Source organism: Glandiceps talaboti, chromosome 2, assembly GCF_964340395.1.
Source record: "Glandiceps talaboti chromosome 2, keGlaTala1.1, whole genome shotgun sequence".
Taxonomy (NCBI): domain Eukaryota; kingdom Metazoa; phylum Hemichordata; class Enteropneusta; family Spengelidae; genus Glandiceps; species Glandiceps talaboti.
In genome coordinates, this window is record NC_135550.1 from 24,456,676 (window position 1) to 24,481,745 (window position 25,070).

The 25,070-nt window shown below is 36.6% G+C and overlaps 1 protein-coding gene across 2 annotated transcripts in view; it reads left to right on the forward strand.

Annotated features, from left to right (window-relative positions):
- LOC144453577 (neuroendocrine convertase 2-like) overlaps nt 1–25,070 on the forward strand; it is a 32,295-nt gene extending 7,225 nt beyond the window's left edge. Inside the window, exons 2-12 of one of the 2 annotated variants that reach the window (XM_078144897.1) lie at nt 4,025–4,129; nt 14,349–14,510; nt 15,177–15,285; nt 16,793–16,907; nt 18,124–18,212; nt 18,414–18,589; nt 19,134–19,349; nt 20,141–20,241; nt 21,812–22,039; nt 22,842–23,412; nt 23,512–25,070. In XM_078144897.1, coding sequence (XP_078001023.1) covers nt 4,025–4,129; nt 14,349–14,510; nt 15,177–15,285; nt 16,793–16,907; nt 18,124–18,212; nt 18,414–18,589; nt 19,134–19,349; nt 20,141–20,241; nt 21,812–22,039; nt 22,842–23,412; nt 23,512–23,886 — 2,247 coding nt within the window. In that variant the 3' untranslated portion in view covers nt 23,887–25,070. Of the gene's footprint in view, nt 1–4,024; nt 4,130–14,348; nt 14,511–15,176; nt 15,286–16,792; nt 16,908–18,123; nt 18,213–18,413; nt 18,590–19,133; nt 19,350–20,140; nt 20,242–21,811; nt 22,040–22,841 lie in introns of both variants that reach the window. The other variant, XM_078144896.1, reaches the window with a different exon arrangement.

The window sequence follows — 25,070 nt, forward strand, 5'->3', positions numbered from 1 at the left end:
CTATCTATCTATCTATCTATCTATCTATCTATCTATCTATCTATCTATCCATCTATCTATCTATCTATCTATCTATCTATCTATCTATCTATCTATCTATCCATCTATCTATCTATCTATCTATCTATCTATCTATCTATCTATCTATCTATCTATCTATCTATCTATCTATCTGAACAGTCTCTGTTTGTTTATGCACACACCCCCATATGTGTGTATTTGTGCCTGCCTGTCTGTCTGTCTGCCTGTCCTTCTGCCTATCTATACAGCTTGCTATCTATTCCTATAACATTAGGTTGATAATGCCATGTAATACGATTCTAGAATAATTCACAGACCTACAAACTCTCCTCGTACATCGAAAGATGACTATGAATTTTGACAAGATTCAGTAAAGGTAAAAACATAATGTATACTGATGAGATGGCTTGCAAAATTAATGTCTAGTGATAAATTCAACATGTATTATATTCTTGTTAGTTTGACCCTATCAAATCACGTTGAACAGTATCACGGTTTTTATTTGATAGACGCAGGATTTCATTGTTGTCCACGAACTGACTAACTCATTACATTTGTAAATGCATTGCTAAGCAATAGTTGAATAGTGACAGAAAGTAGATTTTGTGAAAGAGAATTAATCATACCGAGATCTCTTCACTCACTATTTCATGGCCTCTTATTTGAACAACTTTCTGTTATCAGTGATTCTTATATATCGTCGTCACGTTATCATTCACTGGCTTCCCTGGCATCAAACGCATATATATGTTTTGTTTTCGCAGGTTTGCGTTTTCCATTTGATGGTTGGTTAATCGGTTGGTTAATCGGTTGGTTGGTTGGTTGGTTGGTTGGTTGGTTGGTTGGTTGGTCGGTTGGTTGGTTGGTCGGTCGGTCTGTCGGTCGGTCGGTCGGTCGGGCGGGCGGTCGGTCGATCGGTTCTGAAATCTTACACGCGTCTCTGCATTTGTACATACATGCCAGGAAATTTAGAATTAATACATGATGCAATATGTTATTTCATTTCCCAATATATTCAAACCCATATGTTGAAATTTGATGGGATCCCGCCATTAAATGTAGACATCTATAGAACATAGTCTAATAGACTGGATCCCTCACAACTTTACGCAAATATGATAATGCACCTCAATGAAATACATCACAGTGTGAAGATCAAAACAGCACTGCACAAAATACTATACACAACAACTCACAATCGTACAGTATCCCCACACGATGTGGCACTACACAACACTACAAGTCCACGGCACTGCACATATACTATACTGCACTACAGTGTCCAACTATACACAGCATAACACTTATTGTACATTTGTACTGCTTAAAAAGTGGCCATATGGATGAGAATTTGGTATTTATTTTGGATTTTTATTTGATAAAACAGCTTCACCATGTTTTTCTACTTGAAAAAATACAGCAAAAGAACATATACCAAGTCCATGTTCATAACTCAATACATTGCAAAAAGATGCACAAGGTGTAAAAAGTTACTTAGTTTGTTATTGTACGTACAATAACAAATATTTACACATTGTTTAGTGTTTTGCTGTTTATTGAGATTTGAATATGGACTTGGTATATGTTATTTCACATTATTTTTTCAAGTAGAAAAACATGGTGAAGCAGTTTTATCAAATAAAAATCCAAAATAAATACCAAATTCTCATCCATATGGCCACTTTAACTCTACACTATACACATCAATAGTACAATTGTTACCGATTTGTTGCCTTCCAAAATGCAAGAGTTATATCATCCTTCCTCGGACTGTTAACAGCGCTATTCAAATTAAAACGATGGATTTCTTGGTGGTGTGCAAAAAATAGTTTTCGGCAATGTATTGCTCAGTTACGTCTTGTTACGCATCATTTCATAATTTATGCACATAAAATACATTAAGTATGAACTCAGTAGGTGTATGCCGTGCAAGACTAACTGAAATAAATAGATAAACAGACAGACAAACAGACAGACAGACAGACAGACAGACAGACAGGCAGGCAGGCAGACAGACAGACAGACAGACAGACAGACAGACAGACAGACAGACATACTATGAATTCAATGATAAATAATTCACTACATGACACCTGTGACGGTGCATGTGTACGACATAAATTTTATGGTGAATGAAAAACCTAACACCGAGTGAACTTTTGACTCCGTGTTAATTATCATTTTTATCTATATTTTGTTTCCATTCGTGCGTGACCTATTAGACAATCCCCCTTGATGCTTTCTATTCTATTATTATTACGATTGGGATGTGATTACATCATGTACGTTCTCAGAAATGTTAGTAGAAAGCGGATCCAGAGTGAAACATCCATGTAAATGATCAGAGTGATGAAATGTGCTGTGTCTGTAATAGACAATCTCAGAGAAAGAGTGCACAGAGTAATTGGTACACATGTATTGATATCAATCAGGGGTGTCCATCTCTTTCAACGTGATTTGTTTATGTCAGTTACTTCTTCCTTAACAGGATTTGTCATCATGTGACATCGGTGATGACTTGTCATCGCTTTTAGAAAACTACTACATTATTAAGTTGCTTGAATGAAAATAAGATAATCCATTTTGCCATATTATGTTGTGAATGAAGAGTGCACGCAACGTATAAGTCTAATGAATTGATCCAGTACAAATCTTGATGAGTTTCTGTGGATTTCAAACATCGTGGAGACTGACTTCGCTACGTCTTTTCACTTCGAACTTTGCCAACGATTCCAATCAACAGTACATATATTTTTTCGCACTTTTGAGGCATCACATAGCCATTAACGTCTCTTGTTCACTTGAATGAAGTCTTTCCTCATACCCACATATGTTGCTATGGTAACTCCAATCATTTGAATCGAACTACGATTGGAATTTATTCATATCCTGGTCTCTCCATCTGTGATTATTCAGCACTAATTTTGTTTTTCTTCTGCTCTTCGCCTGAATGTTAAATCATTTGCATGTTTCAGAGCTGAAATACAATTTGTACTTTATCACTAGTTTGTGTGGTAAAGACGATATTTGAATACATCAGAGCAAAATCTGCTTTTCAAAAGATATCAAAGGTTTCTGATTGTTAATACAAAATGTCGCCCTTCTCGCCAAAAATATATATTTTATCATAAAAATTAAAATTGTACACTCTGTCGATTAAAATGCTTATTGAATTAATACGAATCGGACTTTTTGTCACGAAACCCTCGGGACTGCAAACAATGATGCAGACATTCAAACACTGACAATGAACCGTACCCTTGCTCGAAAAATCTGTCTTAAATTTTATTTAAGGGAGTACTTTAAATGACTCATCACTTCCAATACACGTAGCATTACAATGATGAATCGATTTGTGTGTATGACAGTTGTTGCGGAGCAACTAAACATGGTAAATTAAAGGCAGTACGCTAAGTAAAATCGTCGACGTTTTGAATAAAAATTCTCCACTAAGATAATCGTCAGCACACTATCTAACCATGAACTTGTACATAGTCACACAAACCGTGCGTATGTACGTACACACCAGTTATGTGTCGAAAACTAACGTATACTAGTATGTGATCTACAGATAGATCAAATCTGAAGTGTATATCACAAGCTTGTATAAGTCACCTCCTTTCATGTTTAAAGGTGATTCAAAATGCTCACATTCACTATCGCTAATTTGCTAGACGACATGTTTGTGAAACGCATTCTGGTTTTAAAAACATTTGGTTTTATTGGTACCCACATACTTAAACTATTTAAATGTGTTACTTTCAACACAAAGTTGTTGATTTCTGTGTACATATAGATTTGTAACTTGTCCCATCTTAGCTATCATTTTGTATATGATGATTCTATTTCGGCCCACGTAATTTAAATGTGTTTGTACATTGTTGTAGATTCAACCTGTCCCATCTTCATCATTTTGTACATGATAATTTTATTTCGAATTGGACTATTTAAATGTGTTTATTTCAAAGCTAACGTTTTTTATTTCTGTGTACATTTCTTGTAGATTCGTAATCTGCCCCATCTTCATCATTTTGTACATGAAAACGTTCCACAACATCGAAGAAAACGAAGTATAGATTACATTGATGCACTGGAATCAGATCCTGCGGTAAGTCTCAGTTTTCTTTCTCAAAAAAATAGTACTTACACTTTGTACGACTGTCTAACGTGCATTGACGTAGATGGCATTCTTAAAATGGTGAAGTCTCAAACCATTATTTTCCATCTTATAAACATTCACATCAGAAAAGAAAATGCCAAAAGGTTCTTGTATAATCTGCCAAGGTGGCATTTTCAGCCTTTGGGTAGTGTTTGCGACCTACCCAGTCTTATTTAACAGTTACTGTATTACACAGTCTATACAATTTTGCTTGTCAGAGGTAACTGTGCACTGAAAAATTAGTCTAAACTAACAAATGTATTTTGTTACTCAAACAGAGTTTGTGATTGGCCTATTGGTGTTATTTCCGCCATGAATTTACTGACGCTATATTTGTGTCTAGCAATGACGACAATGAAAATGTCGCATTTTTGCATTCAGTATCTTTGACAATGCCGCGGAAAGCGATCGTGCTCTGAATGTCAATCTGAGGCTGACTTTAGACTACAGCTAGCAACATTACATTGTAAGAAGTAGCGTAGAGATGTCGACTCTCTAAAGATTCACTCTCATACATAATGCAAACTGTTGAAGGAAAATATTGTATATTCTATCTGACTGCAATGAAAGAACCAGTGGGGAGGCTACTAATATGCTACGTCATGAGACCGGTACATTTATACGAGTCATTTTGTTCATAAAGAAATACTCAGATTTGCCCACTAGTTGACGACGGCGCATGACAGATTGTCTTCTTCAAATTTTCAATTCGATAAACATCCTGTTCATTATTGTACAACCTTTCTCTCATATTACATTAATTGCTATTCAAATGCATATCAAATTGACAACGATGGGCAGTAATTATTATAGCTTATGAATACTTTTTTTTACTATAATACACAGCATGGATTGTATTTCTTTAAATTGCCATGAACTCTGTGTATTACGTATTATTCAGTTTTTACAAATCAAGCTGGATTTTCTTTCTCGATGAAATTTGGTTTTATATTAAAGCATGTGGTGAATCCACAAACTGTTTTTTTTTCCATCGGACCACCTTTAACATCTAAAAATTAAAAAAGTTGGTCTCATTCTCAGATCTCAGTCTTGTCATTGCTTCCTTTTCTAACAAATGAAGATTGTATAACATAAATGGAAAAGATAAGAGTCGTGAATGTATGCTACATATTCATCCGATACGAGTATATCAATTTCGTTTTTACAAAAAAAAAAAAGTTATCGTACATTTACATCTGAAGATCATGGAAATCACAAACCTATTGAATAGAGGATAGTTATTTTTGTCCTGTTTTTTGTACAAATATAGATATATATTTACCCATATCCGTACGGCAGTGTCTCTTTACCTAGCTATAGATTCACGATGTTTGTCTGTCAGACTCTTCGCTGATTTGCTACTCAGTAGCGTATGTCGTTCGTGTTTTATAAAAAGATATTTGCTTGTTTCAATTAAACGTTTTAATTACATATAAAATATTCCCAGAACCTTAACCTGCCATGTGAAAAAAAGGCCAGACATTTCTATAAAAGGAAAACAAAATCGATTACTAGTTAAATATATTTTTAACGATTAGATTTGATACAGTCCTGATAAGTTATTTATATCGACAGCCTAGGGTGCAACGAGTCGTTCTCAATCTGTAGTTTAATCGATTCCATCTTAACGAAAGACGTGGCAAACACGACTTTGCCTGTCGTGATTTCAAGGGAACGATACATTGTAAAACCTTCCAACTTGGAGACATTTTTTTTGCTCTTTAGTGGAAAAAGAACAGTATACTTTTCCTCTTTAAAAATTTAATATTTTTGGAGGTAAATAACTAGCTAGTTGTTGTAGAATCCATCCCTGTTAGAAATCATAGGCCTTCTCGCCGAACTAGACCGGCCATAATGTATGCTAATGAGTTGCGCTGTGAGGCTGCACTCAACCTGCTCTCCTGATCTAGCTTAAAATTTTACCCGTTTTTGAGAATTTTCCGTGAAATCACTGCTCTTATTAGTTTTATGAATATCCTGTGATACCTTTGGACCTATCAGAAGAAGTTTTTTTGAAGTTTAGTTGGTAGTTTGCTGCAGATTTACTTGCTGGGTTTTGTTGTTGCTGCCCTGGAAAGTCTTCTGCTGACCTTACACCTGGTAAGTATGGCTTCATTAATATACACAAGAGCTGCCTTAATTAGTATCAAGAATGGAGTACTCAACAACCGTGCATTGTCTAGAGTTAACTGCAACACCTGGAATCAACTGAAGACACTTAATATATGCAGGACGTGGCCAACCAAAAGAGGATGTGCCAGTGGAACAAAAAAGAAACAACTTCTTCCTGTAATGATCACTCATCAGACCAAAGTGATTACAAATGCACAGATGGAACAGAATAACAACATACACCAAAACAAAAGCAACCTGATGAACATTCCACTGCTGAAAGGGACAAATCATCACCCCAGGACCATCTCATTTGCATTATGGAATGCACAAGCCATGAAGTCAAAGATAACATCACTATGTGACTTTGTAACTGAAAAACAACTTGATGTTATTTCTATAACAGAGACCTGGCTAACTGGTAACTCTGGCGATAATCACGCCATCTCTGAACTAAGAAGTACCCTACCTGATCATAATTTATACCTCGCAAAAGTAAAGGTGGTGGAGTTGGTGTCCTATTACGAAAGGGATTCAGTGTCAAAGTTAATAAATCGTCAACTCAGTATAACTCATTTGAACATACTGATCTTACAATTAGCTCAAAGTCTACCACAGTACGCCTGATCACACTATACCGCCCACCCCCATCAAAGAAGAACAAGTTGACAACATCAATGTTCCTTAGCCAATTCTCCTCCCTGATTGAAACATTAACAACTGCTCCTGGCTACTTACTTATTGCGGGTGACTTTAACTTTCACATAGATGATGTAACAAATCGTGAGGCATCACACTTCCTTGAGCTACTTGAATCCTCCAACCTTCAACAACATACTACGGAAACCACACATCGTTGTGGGCACACTCTTGATTTGATCATCTCACGTCAAACAGATAACCTCGTCTCAAGTACCACTATTCACAGAGGTCTTCCATCTGATCATGATGCTGTGAGTTGTAATCTTGCTGTACCTCGTGTAAAGTCAACAAGGCGCAAAGTTTGTTATCGTAATTTCAAGAGCATCAACATGGCAGAAATGCGCAAAGACATCCAAGCATCACCTCTTGTCACAAGCCACACTTCCGATCTGACTACTATCATAAATCAATACAACACAACCTTGCGCCAATATATTAACCACCATGCCCCAGAGAAGACTCGCACCATCACTTTAAGACCACATGCACCTTGGTACTCTGATGTAATTCATGCCGCCAAGCAAAAGAAGAGACAACTTGAAAGGAAATGGATGTCATCTGGACTTGAGATTGACAAACAGATCTTCAAAGAAGAATGTAAGGCATACCATCATATGATTGAGAGTGCTAAATCTACTTACCACTCGGACAGAATTGCTAACTGTGATCAGAAAAAACTTTTCAAGATTATTGACAAGATGCTGACTCCAGAAGATGACAATACATTACCAGCTTCCGATTGCCCTGAAAAACTGGCAAACAAATTTGCTAACTACTTCGACAGTAAAATCAACAGTCTTAGAGAGGACCTTGATGAATTAGTAGTACCAACAGTGAACACTGTCAACTCGCATACACCTATTGCCAAGAGACTCAGTGAATTCTCACCTGTGTCATCAGAGCTGGTCCGTAAGATAATTATGGATTCACCAAATAAACACTGTCAACTGGACCCTCTACCAACCTGGATGCTGAAGGAATGTATAGATGAACTTTTACCATCGATTACGGAAATTATCAATGCTTCATTGGCAAGTGGATGTGTTCCCAACTCATTCAAGACAGCCTTAATTACACCCATCATCAAAAACCTGAAAAATGACCCCAATGACCTCAAGAATTACAGACCAATATCAAACTTACCGTTCCTGTCAAAAGTTCTGGAGAAAGTAGTGGCACATGAACTTCATCATCACCTACAAAGCAATGACCTATATGCAAAGATGCAGTCTGCATACCGTAAACACCACAGTACAGAAACCGCTATCATTCGTGTTTATAATGATACTCTTCATGCTATTGATGGACACCAAGATGTTATACTTGTCCTATTAGATCTGTCTGCAGCATTTGACACGATTGACCATCAAATCTTAATAGACAGAATGCATAAGCGGTTTGGGATAGATGGCACAGTACTCTCCTGGTTTAGGTCATACCTCCAGCATCGAACACAACATGTAACAGTAAACAATGCAAAGTCTGCCTGTCACAGCCTAAACTTTGGAGTCCCACAGGGATCAGTTCTAGGTCCCATACTCTTTACCATGTATGTCGCACCCTTAGAGGATCTGATTTCACAACATAATCTAAACAGTATGATGTATGCTGATGACTCTCAACTTTACCAGATGATGAAACGATCACAACACATGAACACAGTCTCGCGTATTGAAGCATGCATTGCTGATATACGAACTTGGTATGCATCGAATAAATTAAAGCTTAATGACAGTAAAACAGAGATAATCCACTTCTCATCTCGATTCAGTAAAACCAATCCTGTACCATGTATCACAATTGGGGACAGCACTGTCAACACATCATCCACAACACGTGACCTTGGGGTTATACTTGACTCGGAACTTAGAATGACTTGTCATGTAAATAACATCTGCAGAGCAGCATCTCTAGCCATTCGAAAGATCGGCCAAATTAGAAAGTACCTCGACAATACCAGTACCGAAAGACTAATCCATGCATTTGTTACCTCTAGGCTGGATTATTGCAATTCCATCCTCTATGGATTACCAGACAAAGAGATCAACAAACTTCAACGTGTGCAGAACACAGCTGCTAGACTTGTTGCCAAACTACGCAAATATGATCATGTCTCACCAGTATTACATAATCTTCATTGGTTACCTGTACGTCAACGTATTGCATACAAAATCTTGCTCGTCACCTACAAGGCTGTCAACAAACTGTCACCATCCTACATCATTGAACTAATACCCATACACAAGCCAACACGTGCCCTACGTTCTAGTACTCATCTTACACTTGCCATTCCACGTGTTGCAACTACCACGTACGGAGATCGCGCCTTCTCTGTTGCCGGTCCTAAGTTATGGAACTCTCTCCCAATTCACATTAGGAGAGCGGTATCGATCGAAATATTCAAGTCCCAACTAAAGACATACTTGTTTACAAACTTTTAGAACATACTATACTTTTAGTGCAGTAATCAATAAGTTTTTTTTTTTTTTTTTTTTCTCAGTATTGTAAAGCGCATTGAGGCTGTTGCGTAATGCGCTGATAAGAATTTATTATTATTATTATTATTATTATTAAGTGGTGAAATCTCAACACCATCTGGCATGAATAAATTAGATCTCGTAGCAACAATATAATCTCATAATAACTTCGAAAGCTGAAGAGCTTTCGTTGAAGAAATTGCGGCTAATGTCACTCAAAGTTGTTATTTTTGAAGATGATGGACTTAACTTTTAATATTAGGAGGCAGTCTCCCCTAGAAGAAGAGTTGTATTTATAGTGTTGAATTTCACATTGATTTTACTCCATGACCTTTGCAGACCGTTTCCGCTTCACACAGATTAAACAAATCGATTAGATCTCTTAGCAACGATCGATCTATCATATAACCCGACATGTGACAGGCGTCTATAATATTTTCGACTTTTAAAAGTCAGCAGTCGATGTTTTTGTCAATCAATAAAAAGGAAATTGTTACCGAAGATAAATGTTCGAAATCAGTCTTGTGTTTAATGTAATGATTTTAGAGAGATGTTATCAAACACTGTTGAATGCTTGGTTATCACCATTTATTTTTAGTGTTATTTCATATTCTCCTCGTCGAGTTATTCCTTACTTTAAAACACATTTCGAAGCGTTGGTGTGGGTTTTTTTTTATCTGTACGCCCATATGGTCACGAAGGTTTCACCTTATCCACAGACAAGAACCTTGTCAGTGCCCTGGCCTATGATATTCCGTTCAATATAAGCTTGATGGTCTGGTGAGTTAAGTGACTCAACAAAACCAAAAACAAATATCCTTTCCAGTAAAGTGGAAATTTTTAATTAGATACAATGTAAGGCATCGTAGTTTTCACCGAATCCAAGTACTAGACTGGATTTGTTTACAACAACACCGGTACATCAATTTCATTGACTTCAATATTCTGTACCAGAGTTTAAATAACTATCGTGTATTTCGGAACGAATTTTGTCATTTTATAGCTGCAAAAAACATTTCAGAGTGAAAAGTCTTAATATCAAGGATTACGTAAATTGGTGAATTTTCACAGTGGAGAGTGGAGAGCATCAAACACTACATTGTAATTGAAAACGGTCGATATTTGTCACGTTTTCACAACGATCTCGTTGATTTCTATGACAACACCCACGTAGTTTTAAGAAACGTGTCGTGTGCCTTTAAACATTTAAGTCATCTTTCGATTGATTGAGCACATCAAACAAAAATGATAACCGATCACTTAATTACAGCGGCACTGATTTTTAATCGAAAGTATGTGTGATTGGTGATAACACCAATTTATGAAGTATTGTAAATTTATGTAATTCACGAAGTGTCTGTTTCCTGTAATTCATGTATAGTGTGCCATGTATATTCATGTTCTTCTTACAATATGAATTTGTCGTCGAGTCTTTGTACATTCTAGAATAAATGATATTGCCTTCTTAGTCTTCAGAGACCACGATCACCCAAAACACGAAATGGCAGATATGAAATACTAAACAGTGGACAACCTAAATAGGAACCTAAATATATAGGGCCTCTTCTACATCAGATTTCAAGCAACATATTACCTTTACATCTAAATAGGGGCCTCAATCAACAGATTACCTTTATATCTAAATAGGGGGCTCTTCTACATCAGATTTCGATCAACAGATTACCTTTACATCTAAATAGGGGCCTCTTCTACATCAGATTTCAATCAACAGATTACCTTTACATCTAAATAGGGGGCTCTTCTACATCAGATTTCGATCAACAGATTACCTTTACATCTAAATAGGGGCCTCTTCTACATCAGATTTCGATCAACAGATTACCTTTACATCTAAATAGGGGCCTCTTCTACATCAGATTTCAATCAACAGATTACCTTTACATCTAAATAGGGGGCTCTTCTACATCAGATTTCGATCAACAGATTACCTTTACATCTAAATAGGGGCCTCTTCTACATCAGATTTCGATCAACAGATTACCTTTACATCTAAATAGGGGCCTCTTCTACATCAGATTTCGATCAACAGATTACCTTTACATCTAAATAGGGGCCTCTTCTACATCAGATTTCGATCAACAGATTACCTTTACATCTAAATAGGGGCCTCTTCTACATCAGATTTCAATCAACAGATTACCTTTACATCTAAATAGGGGCCTCTTCTACATCAGATTTCAATCAACAGATTACCTTTACATCTAAATAGGGGCCTCTTCTACATCAGATTTCAATCAACAGATTACCTTTACATCTAAATAGGGGCCTCTTCTACATCAGATTTCAATCAACAGATTACCTTTACATCTAAATAGGGGCCTCTTCTACATCAGATTTCAATCAACAGATTACCTTTACATCTAAATAGGGGCCTCTTCTACATCAGATTTCGATCAAAAGATTACCTTTACATCTAAATAGGGACCTCTTCTACATCAGATTTCGACTGATCAACAGATTACCTTTACATCTAAATTGTACATTGTACCAATTTTATCATAAATATTATGTTCTCGACGTCAGCAAAAAGATGAGGGATTCAAATATCTTTTTTGCGAATTACATTTTACAATCTAATGAAGTTATTCGTAGTTTGATGGAACCCCCCCCCCCCCACTCCTGATGTTCGTGTTTACGTTGTAACCACATAGAACAGCAAATATCTAACACTTTAAAAACACACGAGGAATTTTATCAGTCCGTCGAGAATTCTACGTTACTGCTCTTGTCCGTCTTCTCTTGACGACTTGTATTTTTATCTAAAATGTAAAAAAATATGAAGTCGACAAAACCTTGTCAACTCTCTTACTGGCAAACAAACATTTTAAAATACTAAAGGAAAGATAAACTCACTCGTCCCAATGATCTCACTTTGATGTCTTGAGGGTAAAACCAGCTCAAATGATAACCAGTCACTTGTAAAGGTTTCTTTGAAACACGATTTCTTTCTTCCATCACTTTGTGTGGTCTGTCATCCGTCACCAGCAAGTCACGACTCACGTGCACATTCAAAAACCTCTTCGATTTACTGTTGATGAGGAGTTGCTAATCCATGTAATTAAATCTGTTCATGATCATAATTATGCTGATTCGTGATAAGTGGGTACAGAATCAGGATAGAAACAATCTAAATACATCATGTTAATAATCTGCAGTGATCTGCAACGTGGGCGACTATATTTTATACTGTCATAACTAATATATATATAGTATGTTTATTAAACAATACTTGAATAAATTACAACGAACTTTTACATAGATCCTACTGTCAATCTTTATCATTAAACGGTGTAATAAGTGTGTACCATAACATTTCAACAATAATTTATCCTCAACTCGAAATTTAGCGAAGACCCTCATGTGTAATATTGTAAACGCAGAAAGAAAGTATCCGCTATACCTTGATAGTTGAACAGAAATGGAGTCCGTATTTTAGGACGACGAAGGGTTGGAATTCGATATGCCAAAATCAGTATCAAGAAACAAGGGGTAGCCTGCAGCTGCAAAAAAGCTATCAAACAAACCAGACATAAATAGCAAATTGTACCTGGTCTCGTATCGATACGTATATCGGCGCCCGATGCATTTAGTTGTTGGCGAGTTCTAAGGATAATACGAATCTATTGAACTGGGAGTTTTTGCTCTCAGTGATGTAAAATACATGAAGATTCTAAAGTTGTACCTCTGATTTCCGAACGAAGGGATATTGCATTGTACATTTATTATCCGACATCATGCTTTATGTACAGTCAACCAATATGTGAAAACCACATTTTATGAATTTGGAGTAGGAATATTATTGAAATGCTTATAGTATAATTCTCTAGACTATACTCCGTGTCATCTTGCATTGGAAGAATTACTTGAAATTGTGGACAGCTACTACCCCCCCCCCCCGCCAACTGGTTCGGTTGCTGCTATAATCCTACTATTTCGTGTACATCATTTTAGAAAGCTAATTGAAAGTTTATGAGTCACCAGGGACAGTTAAAAAAACCTACTGTATTAAATAACAAAATTGCCTATGATATGTCTCTCACAAAATGGTTAATACGAGTCGTAATTTCCATGTCGGTTTTTGTAAGGTAAAAGATTACTAAACGAGAGGTCACTGTCGAGGGTGTTGTAATACGCTACATTCAACACTTGTGAAGCCAAAACACGGAACTGTCGTTTTCTTTTTAAATTGCTTTTCGTTCTAGATACGTGATATTATTTCAAATATTATATGTGGTTAGACAAAGGTAGGGAAAGTGATGAAAGCGTCTATTTTTAGATTATTATTACCTGTCAGTATAACTTTAGTAGAGAAATGACTGTTGATCTTCGTTGACAAGGGCAACCATGGAGATTTATACATAATTGGAAGGTTTTTGGAAAGCAACGTTCATGGCGGAATTACTAACTGCAGTCACGTCGTACTGAACACCGTTCATGTATATTTTAGGAGATTTACATCGTACAATTGAATTGACGGATACAACAGTTTGTTCACATTAAATGGTGATTGGTCGAGTAATGACAGCACCCGTAAATCTATGTGGCTTTTCACTGTCTTTCAGTCCCACCAAGCAAACTATGCATAGTACATTTGTACACTAACGTCTCCAATTTATTTGTTGTTGTTGTTGTTGTTGTTGTTGTTGTTGTTGTTGCTGTTGCTGCTGCTGCTGCTGCTGCTGCTGCTGCCGTCGTCGTCGTCGATGATGATGATGATGATGATGATGATGATGATGATGATGATGATGATGATGATGATGATGATGATGATGATGATGATGATGATGATGATGATGATGATGATGATGATGATGATGATGATATCTCATGTAGCATTCTTGTTCGCTCTTCTTCAGGTTGCAAGGGTCGTACAACAAGAAGGATTTATCCGCAGGAAAAGAGGTTTTAAAGATTTAAAAAGAAGCAAAAGACCGGCTATAGTTGAGGAATCCTCAAAAGACAAGATTAATCCATATAGTGAATATAATGACGCACTGTTTGAAAAACAGTGGTATTTGGTAAGTTTTTTTTTGTTATTATTATTATTTTTTGTTGTTATTGTTTATTTTATTTATTTAATTGCAAATAAAGTCACAAATGTTAACCATACGTTGATAAACAAGAACAAGGAACATTCACGCTCCAACTCGCAAATATTTTGTGCTTTACGATTTCGACTCTAGTTATTAATCTGGGAATATGTTTCAGCAAACTACTCGCAACACTAAAGTGTGTGTGTGTTGACGGACGTCGTTTGCAGAGTCGCTAATATGGCAGACACCCATAGTCGCTATCAAGCATGAGATGCCATGAACAGATTGCACACGACACGTTTTATCGAATATACTCAAAGAAGACGCCATGTTACTGACAATAGATTAGTTGTCATTATTCAAACCTGCCGTGGAAGTTAATTTTTGTGAAATGCCGATTGTCAGTAAAATGTGGGTTGACAGACCTTTGAGAAAAGATGTACGTCGCTCAAAAATAAAATAGCAGTTTTACTGGGCTATGGAACGTACTGACAGTTAGTCAGTGCTGACTAGACTTGGAACAAAATCAAGATCTAGTGACGTAACTGTCTGGGCAAAAAAATGCATCAATAAACCACGATATTGATATACCTTATTAAGACGACTTTGCTGTGAGTTGTTAAAATTTTGCATTTAATTTCCTTTCAACAGAAAAATACAGGCCAGGCTGACGGCAAGGCCGGTTTAGATTTAAATGTTTTAGAAGCATGGAGACAAGGCGTTACAGGGAAAGACGTTGTCATAGCGATCATGGATGATGGTGAGTAATATTTAATATCAGTCAAGACCATAAAATCGCAAATCAAGAAATACAATTGGCTTACATTAAAACGATGCACTTAATAAGATTGTACAGAAATATTATGTCTCCACATTCTCCTTTTGATTTGAAAATACACACAATAATGTATGAGAGAGATTAATGGAGAAGAAATGGGGAAAAAACAAGCTCAGGCTTCAGATAATGATGATGTCCTTCACAATGTATGGAAATTATTATATCATATACAGTGAGAAATAAAGCAGTGAGAAAATAATCATGATTTTAATATCATATAGTGAGATCTGAATATCACGATTTGAATATCATACATTGGGATTTGAATATCAGATAGTGAGATCGAAATATCATGGTCAGCCTTTTAAACAGTGAGAAAATAATCATGATTTTAATATCATACAGTGAGATCTGAATATCGTGATTTGAATATCGTGCAAAGAGAATACCGTGCTTTAAATAGCACACAGGGAGATCAAAATATCGCAAAGTGAGATCTAAATATCACGAGCTGCTGAATACTATGCAGTGAGATGTAAATATCATGATCTGAATATCAGACAGTGAGATCTGAATATCACAATTTGAATATCATACAGTGAGATCTGAATATCAGACAGTGATATCTGAATATCATACAGTGAGATCCGAATATCACGATTTGAATATCATACAATGAGATCTGAATATCACAATTTGAATATCATACAGTGAGATCTGAATATCAGACAGTGAGATCTGAATATCACAATTTGAATATCATACAATGAGATCTGAATATCACGATTTGAACATCATACAGTGAGATCCGAATATTAAACATTGAGATCTGAATATCATGATCTGAATACCACCCAGTGAGATAAGTCGTACGAAGTATATCAAAAGACTATGTTTTAACATTAATGAACTCTCTGAAATGATGGAAGAGAATTAGGACAATAAGGAAGATAGAGTGGTGGAATCTAAATCAGAGCCTGCCATTAATCCTATTTGACTTGGCTGGGAGAGTAAAGACTAAGACATACGACGCTGATTTTCAAAGATTGGATCAATGCAGACTGTTTCTGACGCTAATCTGTTCATGGAATGGATTTGTCGTCGTCGGGATTAAGTTTTTATCTAGTATCATACATAATATACACATTGGGGATCAAAGGATTAAAATGTCATATGAATATCATTTATATGATGGATTTGTATTTCAAGACACACCTGATCAGACTTTAAGATCAAGTTTATTTCTAAAGTCACAACAACATGGTCTTTATATAAATCAGGGTCTATGGTGAAGTTCAGGTGTACGAAATCGAGAGAGAACAATACTTTTGTCTCAATAACTTTGATGGTTTGGAACTGGAGATGTTAAAATAACACTTTTTATTGGAAGGTTACATACCTCAGCTTTTGACGGGCTTATCAGTAAACGAATGCACTGACCGGGTAAGATTACATGGTGACGAGTTTGATCTGTATTTTGCGCCTACAGGTATAGATTATATGCATCCAGATATCGCACCAAATTATCATGCTGAAGCAAGCTACGACTTTAGCAGTGACGATGATTACCCGTATCCTAGGTTTACACCAGACTGGTTCAATAGGTGAGACAAACTTTCCATGTATAGTAACAATAACCTGAAGGACTTGACATCTTGTATCTTCCTACGTTGTTTTAAAGTACATGACAATCATAAATATGGGAGAATTATGCATTATGACTTTTGATAGTGGACAACTAGTCCTCTAAATTGATATATATCATACTGTCTGGAAATAACTCTGCCATTCCTCTGTCCAGCCGGCACATAAGTTGTGTACATGGTTTACATATGTACAGGTGGTTCCTCTGTATATAAAATTAAAGTCAAAACTGTGTATTCATTTCGAAACATGTGTAAAAAAAATATGGGATTTTCAATGGAAACTCTTGCATAGAATTAACCTTGTAACAAATACCTTGATTATTGGAAGAAAACTAATTGTGTGATTTTTTGTTGAATGGTAGACACATCGGAACACAGACATCTAGAATGTTATTCATCCAGAAAACTGATCTTTATTATATTATAAGTCGTCATTTGCAAAGAAATGTTAATTTATAAAATATTGATGTGACATTTAATCGTAGCTTTCAAGAAAGCACATAAAAGGTGGTCAGAAGATTAATTGTTAAACTTGTAAAATTAACGGGAAAATGGGCCATTCATAAATATTGGGGTTATGGAGGATAAAGTATCGTTACTCGTTACAAACTGTACTAAGGATATTGAATTTAAACTTGAGATTTAAAAAAACATAATCAGACAAGGCGAGCAACATTCCGTAATTTCTTGAAATTTCGGTAACAAAAGGTTTATATCTTTATTAAATTTTGTTCACCCATCATCATTAAGTGATTAATTTCTTTTGATAAAACTTTAAGACAAACAAGATATAAGTAGGCTTGGATGATTACAGTTGAATCAATTACAACCATTTAGTTGACTCTGCTTTAGTGTGCATTCATTGATTAATATATTAACCATCATCACGTGACCATTACAAATCAATGTATATGACCCTAGAATTCGTTCATAAAAACATAAGTATTTCTACATGACAATAAATATTTTATTGATTCTTTCAAATATTGAAAATGCCAGCTGTGCGTTTTGAAGTCGAAACGTCATATACATGTCGGGTAAACTAAAACATCTTACAATGTTTAAACCATCTATTGTAAGAGCTTACCCAGGGAGCTTAAGTTTTATGTAGTGAAAGTATCCAAAGTTATTTTGAAATATATATATTTTTAAACTCGAAATGTTCTTTTCGCAGCCATGGTACTCGGTGTGCGGGTGAAGTTTCAGCCGTTGCAAATAACTCAGTATGTGTAGTGGGAGTTGCCTACCACTCTAAGGTTGCCGGTAAGGCTGCATATCAAATATTCAATATTCAATGTAACTTATCACGACAGTATTATCTAATGAGGAATCTTCTAAGTTAACTTGAGATTTTTTGAGCAAGATTTGCTGAAGGTGATAGTCTGCGAGATAATTTGTTGAAATTCATTCAGTTAGAATGTGTTAACGACGTTGAAGTGAACTTTGATCTTATGTTATTTTCAGGTATACGTATGTTGGATCAACCGTTCATGACAGATCTCATTGAATCGTCATCCATGGGTCATATGCCACAGGTCATCGACATTTACAGTGCCAGCTGGGGACCTCAAGATGACGGTAAAACAGTTGATGGCCCACGTGAACAGACCTTAAAAGCAATAGCCGATGGCGTCAACGACGTAAGGGAATCATATTGCTAGACTACTAGTATTTGAATACTGTATGCCGGTGGAAAATTATTAAAGTGTATTGAGATGTATCTTTCAGTGAAGAACCTTTCATTCAGAAGATCTAAAATCACGTACATTGTATTTGCTAAGGTAGTTGTGATCGTAGGTCGACATTGAATACTAGTATTTCACTTGAGCCATCACTCGATACAGTTTACATGTTACCATGTACGTTTCCCCTTATAAACGAAACAAATCGTTTTCGAACCACCCACCCATATCCATTCCCCCGGCTTGTAGCTTTACTCCCCTTTAAACTGTCCGACAACCATGGAACACATTCTAACCGTTACATTCACAATGCTCTAATGATCGCATCTCAAAAAGTCGTTTTATGTGCTTGCTCAATAATTCAAGTGTTCATTTCGTTACCTACGCTACATTGCTTCAGTATCTCAGCGTCTTGTCTTTCAAGTCGAATTCAAAGTCAGCACCGAAGCGATTTATACAATCGATGACAGTTCAATTTACATATTTTTCTGCATTCGCCTAGGGCCGCGGAGGGCTCGGTAGTATCTACGTGTGGGCTTCAGGAGATGGCGGAGCTGCAGATGATTGCAACTGTGATGGCTATGCTTCCAGTATGTGGACTATCTCTATCAACAGCGCCATCAACGATGGTCGTACCGCTCTTTATGATGAATCGTGTTCCTCCACCCTAGCATCTACTTTCAGCAATGGAAGAAACAGACATCCTGAAGCTGGCGTGGTAAATATTATGTTTAGATAAAGTTTATTTAGTTAACTATAAAATCGTGACATATTCTGTGTGACCATATCTAGGAAATATTAACTTTATACAAAATTCGTACATATTAATCGTCCCCATTTGCATGCTTAGATCGAATGAACTAATACTTGGTATATGTGTACTCTATAGGTGATGAAATGTACGACTCTTTTTGTGTGAAACCTGTTTTTAATCATTTTTCTGAAAATTCTGAATTAATTTTCCCAATATAACATCATTTGTCAGTATCACCATTATTTCAAACTCTCTGCTTGCCCAAATGAATTCAAATTGGGTACATATATACTATGTGGTTCCGGTTATATCTGAATCTGATTAGTGTTGAACAAAACCCATGCATATCAATTACCCTTATCTGCATATTATTTTGCAAAATTTGTATTTTCCTTATTTAAACAATAGTTGGCAGATATATTCTGTATGGTTGAAAGAATGTGTGAAACAGCTTTTAGTAAAATCTATAGAAATTTGCATTAAATGGTATGTTGTACACATATTATACGTGGTTATGTGTAGAAAAGATTTGTTTTAGGTAAATTCCGTACATATTAATTGCCCTAATTTGCATACTTTTTGAAGAAGGTATTTTTTTCCTTATATCTAGGATTTGATCATAACAAATTGTACTTTAATCTATATGTATTCGTTCGCACACATTGCATTTATACTATCATGGGCAAATGTTCAAAAGCAGTAATGGTACTATTTCCTTTATATCCGATTACGTATTTATTGAAATCACCTTACAGGCGACTACAGATCTGTATGGCAAATGTACTCTACAGCACTCTGGTACATCGGCAGCCGCACCTGAGGCAGCTGGTGTCTTTGCCCTAGCTCTCGAGGCCAAGTAAGTATCCTGATGAAATATTATCCACGTATTTAATCATTTCTATAATGGATTGACATTGCATCTTTCTGAATCTGTTGACCTTCAAAACTCAATTTTGAGGTGCTGCGTAAAGTAATGTTATCGACAAGTGCAGTCAGTACTCTGGCCTCAATGTGTGTTAATTCTGTTTAAATCAGCTTAATTGAAATATAGCACACTTTTGTACTTATAGCCTTCTTAATTAAAAGATAATAATTTTATATGTGAACACTGTGAATTCCTCATATCCAAAATACAGACATAGACAGTGACACATACACATACACAGACACAGACACAGACACAGACACAGACAGAGACAGACACAGAGACAGTGACACAGAGACAGATACAGAAACAGACAGAGACACATATATACAGACAGAGACACGTGTGTATACACACACACACACACACACACACACACACACACACTATGAATTAACCCCCCCCCTCCCATAACCATAGTAAGCATACCCAGCACTTCGAAAATGATTGCGCTCTGCATAATTCATTATGTAAAATCTACTTGAAGCTTTACGGGAGAGTTGTTTTGTTAATGGCAATAACATTTTCTTCTATTTGTTCATATCATATTATTACATTGCTTAGTGTAATATCTACTATTGGCCAATTGGTTATTTCTTGTTATTTTTCGTAAATATTTATCATTGGTGACGTCACTAGGTGTATCTTGTGAAATTAACTTATGTGAGCACGTTTTACCTTCTATTGGTCGTTAAAACGACAAAGGTTAAAACCGGATGAACGTCAACATATAAAATAACAAGTGACTATTTATAGTAACACTAGGAGAAAACAAATTATCGTCTAACATGAAATATCGGTCGTTGCGGGCGCTCTTCCCCTCCTTTTCAAAAGGTGATAATGACACGTTCGGCGATGTCAGTCTAGGCTATAGGGGTATTTCCTATTTCTGATATCGACCCATCATCATTTATTACGATTAGTTTATCTCTCTCTCGCGATTGGATTCACTATTGTCTTTACAGTCTCACAGCCCCTAAGGTTAGAGTACCATTTAGATCTAGTAGACGGCAAGAATTATTTAAAGAGTCGACAGCGTTTTGTTCTACATGTGCCAACATCATTCTGTCATTGTTCTTCGATCAACTATGAACATATTTAGCGACCATGACTTTTATGTTATTTTGATGTAAAACACACGTTTAGACCAATACGTACAAAAATGATAACATTACATATACTCCTGTCAAGTCCCAGCATTGAAATTTCCTTGTGTGGCATGCACTCACAGTTGGAGTGTTAATAGTTTTCTGAACACACCAGCAAGCTGATAACATTAGACATAAAATAACGCCAAAGGAAGAGTCTCAATATATTTGAACATCTAGGCCTTCCCCTTCAGAAAAAAAAACACCCAACTATTTTATCCATTTTTCGTTTCTTTACTCATTCGCATTTTTGAATAAACAAATTTCTGTTAATTATCACGGGCAACAATAGTTGATACTTTATACAGCTGTTACTTTATCATTAATGCACCTCATCAACATTTTTTGTCTAGTCGTAACCTAACTTGGCGGGATATGCAGCATCTTACGGTTCTGACATCCAAACGTAACCAGCTGTACGATGAAGTCCACCAATGGCGTTCCAACGGCGTAGGATTAGAGTTCAATCATTTGTTTGGCTTCGGCGTCTTGGATGCTGGAGCGATAGTCAAGGAAGCAAAGAATTGGGAGACCGTCCCTGAAAGATTCCACTGCACTGGAGCCAGTTACAAAGAGAAAACGTAAGATATCACAATTTACTATGTCGTTTAATACCTTCATTGGGTACGTGGTTAAGCTGACAAGAGATAGTTTCTATTTCATTATGAAAATTTTGTATATTAAGCCAAATGAATTTACTGTGTTACCGTTGTCTCTTCTCTAATTGACAGTTAGTTTTATTGTATGGGAACTGCGCACATTGCCAAGCAGAAATAGACAGATGAGGAAATGTCCAAATCCAAGTCAACAATCTAAGAAATGTAAAACATTACATTATTGCTGTATGTTGAAAATGTTATGAAATATTTTCTGTATTTTCCTACCGGCATGGCTTAGATTTCGCTTAAAGTTTGATGTTACTGTATGACATTGGTTTACTGACTGACCCCTGATTGGCTGATGAGTTCCATTTGTAGATGTCAGTGACACTGGTTACGCCTACCTTGGGTACAAAATGAAGTATTGATTTTCATTCTAAATGCCCTGTAAGATGCTCAGCGAAACGATTTGGATTGTAGTTCAGATTTCTTTGAAGCCGATTAAACATTTACTCGAAAATTTCAAGGAATATTTTGACGGAAAAGTGGGTCCATGTTTCAGCGTTACGTGGAAAATTATCCATTTAGGTGGTACATTCCCACTCACCTTCATATAGGAGTACCCACCCCCACCCCACCCCACCCCCACCCCGCCATATCCACTTTATCCAACACGTACTTTTGCAGGTACTGTTTGGTTATTGTATTGTTACAATGGTGATATCATATTGGTGTCTTTTTAAAGTCTAACATATCATTTTCTCGCTTTCGTTCTCTTCTTCAGAGCCATTCCTTCCAATGAAAATGATGAAAAATTGCGTCTGGTGCTGAACACTGATGCCTGTGATGGCCAGGAGAATTCCGTTCGTTTCCTCGAACACGTTCAAGGTGTGATCAGTTTACGGAGTACCAGGAGAGGTGACGTCACAATCAATATGACATCACCCGTCGGGACGACCAGTATCCTCCTCAGTACTCGACCAAATGATGATGACTCCGAAGAAGGATTTGATGAGTGGCCCTTCATGACAACTCACAACTGGGGTGAGGACCCGCGTGGAGAATGGATTCTCGAGGTTGGCATGTCGGGAGCTCCGATTCATGATGGTGTTCTCTTCGAATGGACTCTGGTCCTACACGGAACCCAGACATCACCGGACTGGTTGGCTCATTACACTGCAGAAATGAATGCAAATAAGGGGAATGGTGTAGTAGTAGTAGATGACAGCCAAGATGAGGAAAACGATGCAGATGATGTAAACATTGGTAATGACATATCCCAAGACCACGGGCAGCCAGAAACAACCGAACTTGAAGATTTCGACGAACTCAAGGAGGGTGATGACAGTGATGAGGTTGACACAGAAGAACAGGAAAACGAAATCTATGATGAAACAGATGCTGAAGAAGACATAGATAACGTCAATGATGATGATCAGGAGGAGGATGAGGAGGAGAAGGAGGAAGAGGAGATGAAGGAGGAAGAAGAGGAGGAGGAGAATGTCGAAGACGAATATTCTTTTATTGGATATTACCCCGATGAGTCTCCCTACGAGGAACTACCCGCCCTGACAGAGGATAACGGCGAATATGACGGACCTATCTCCAGTGAACGCTACTTGGCACAATCCCTGTACGAGGCACTGCAAGAACAGGGTAAATACGGTGAAGATATGGATGACGTGGTCGGCGAAATTCTAGATGAGTTGGTCAAAGAACAAGTAGCTGGAGGAGATATAGAGGAACAAATTGGTAAAGCTCTGCAGTTGGCCATGAACAGCAAAAGCCGTGACTCGGAAAAGTATGAGGGGTATTGGGACCGGTACTAAAAAAATGACAACTGGAAAAATACTAATTTGATTTATCTTATCAGTAACGTTCTAAATCTAAGTGAAAAACCCCTTGATTGAAGTTTTAAAAAAAGAAAACATTAAATGCCCATAAATAGATATTTTTGACCCGCCAATTTTAGATGACAAATATACACCACAGAAAACGTTATCAGAGAACTTTATCTGTGGTTTTATCCAGTCAAAACCAAACGTTATTCCATTGAACGTTAACCAGACCAGCCTGCTTGACAGATGTCCTTTATACATATATATAGACTGAAATGTACAACACACGCTGAAATTAATGAAATGAAATGAACAACTATGAACTAGTTTATCTATATAGAATAATACGGGAAGAAAGTGCAATGAATGTCTTATCCAAGTCCATACAATAGTATTTAATTTCCCTAAATGTAAATTGTTTTGTGTATACTATACTACCACTGTGTAATTTTACTGTAAAATGATTTATGAAATAGAAGTTGCAAAGAAAGAGAGAGAGTTTTATTTTTGAAATATATTATGAGACAATGTCACCTTTCTTTTCTTTGAGCTCATGTAGGTGATTGTATTCTAGATAGTTTCAGAATTTCATTTATGAATTCTCGTCGAGGGTGACCGTTTAATAGCTTCAAAATCTTCACTTTGTTGTGTAGTTACTAAACTTATCAACTGAATAGTCAAAGCATAAGTCTTCAGATGCTGTGAGGTATAGAATTTCACTACATTTCGTCACGAGCGGGCGTCCTTTTCGAGGGTTTAACATAGAGAAAGTTGCACAGCTACCACTCTTCGTGAGGGACGCCCTCGCTCGACGAAACGAAACGCCTGAAATAATATTAATGCGTTGAAATCACAGGCTTTATAATTGTTGTACCGTTAAATGTATAAAGCCCAATCGAGGCATAGTTAAAATGAATTTTATGCATTTCAATATTTGAATGTATTCAAAACATATCTCAGCTCATTTACAGCCACTACTTCAGTTTAAAAGGTGACCTGAACATCAAACAGTGCCCTCTATCGCATAGGTTTTTGCAGTAGGCTCCCCTTGCAATGTATAGGTTACTAATGGCTGGACAACACGCAAAATGCGAGTGGTATTTTTTCCTCGTACAATTGCTTTAATTTTACCAAACCCTGTAAGTTCAAATGTGTCAAATAAATTGTGAATATAG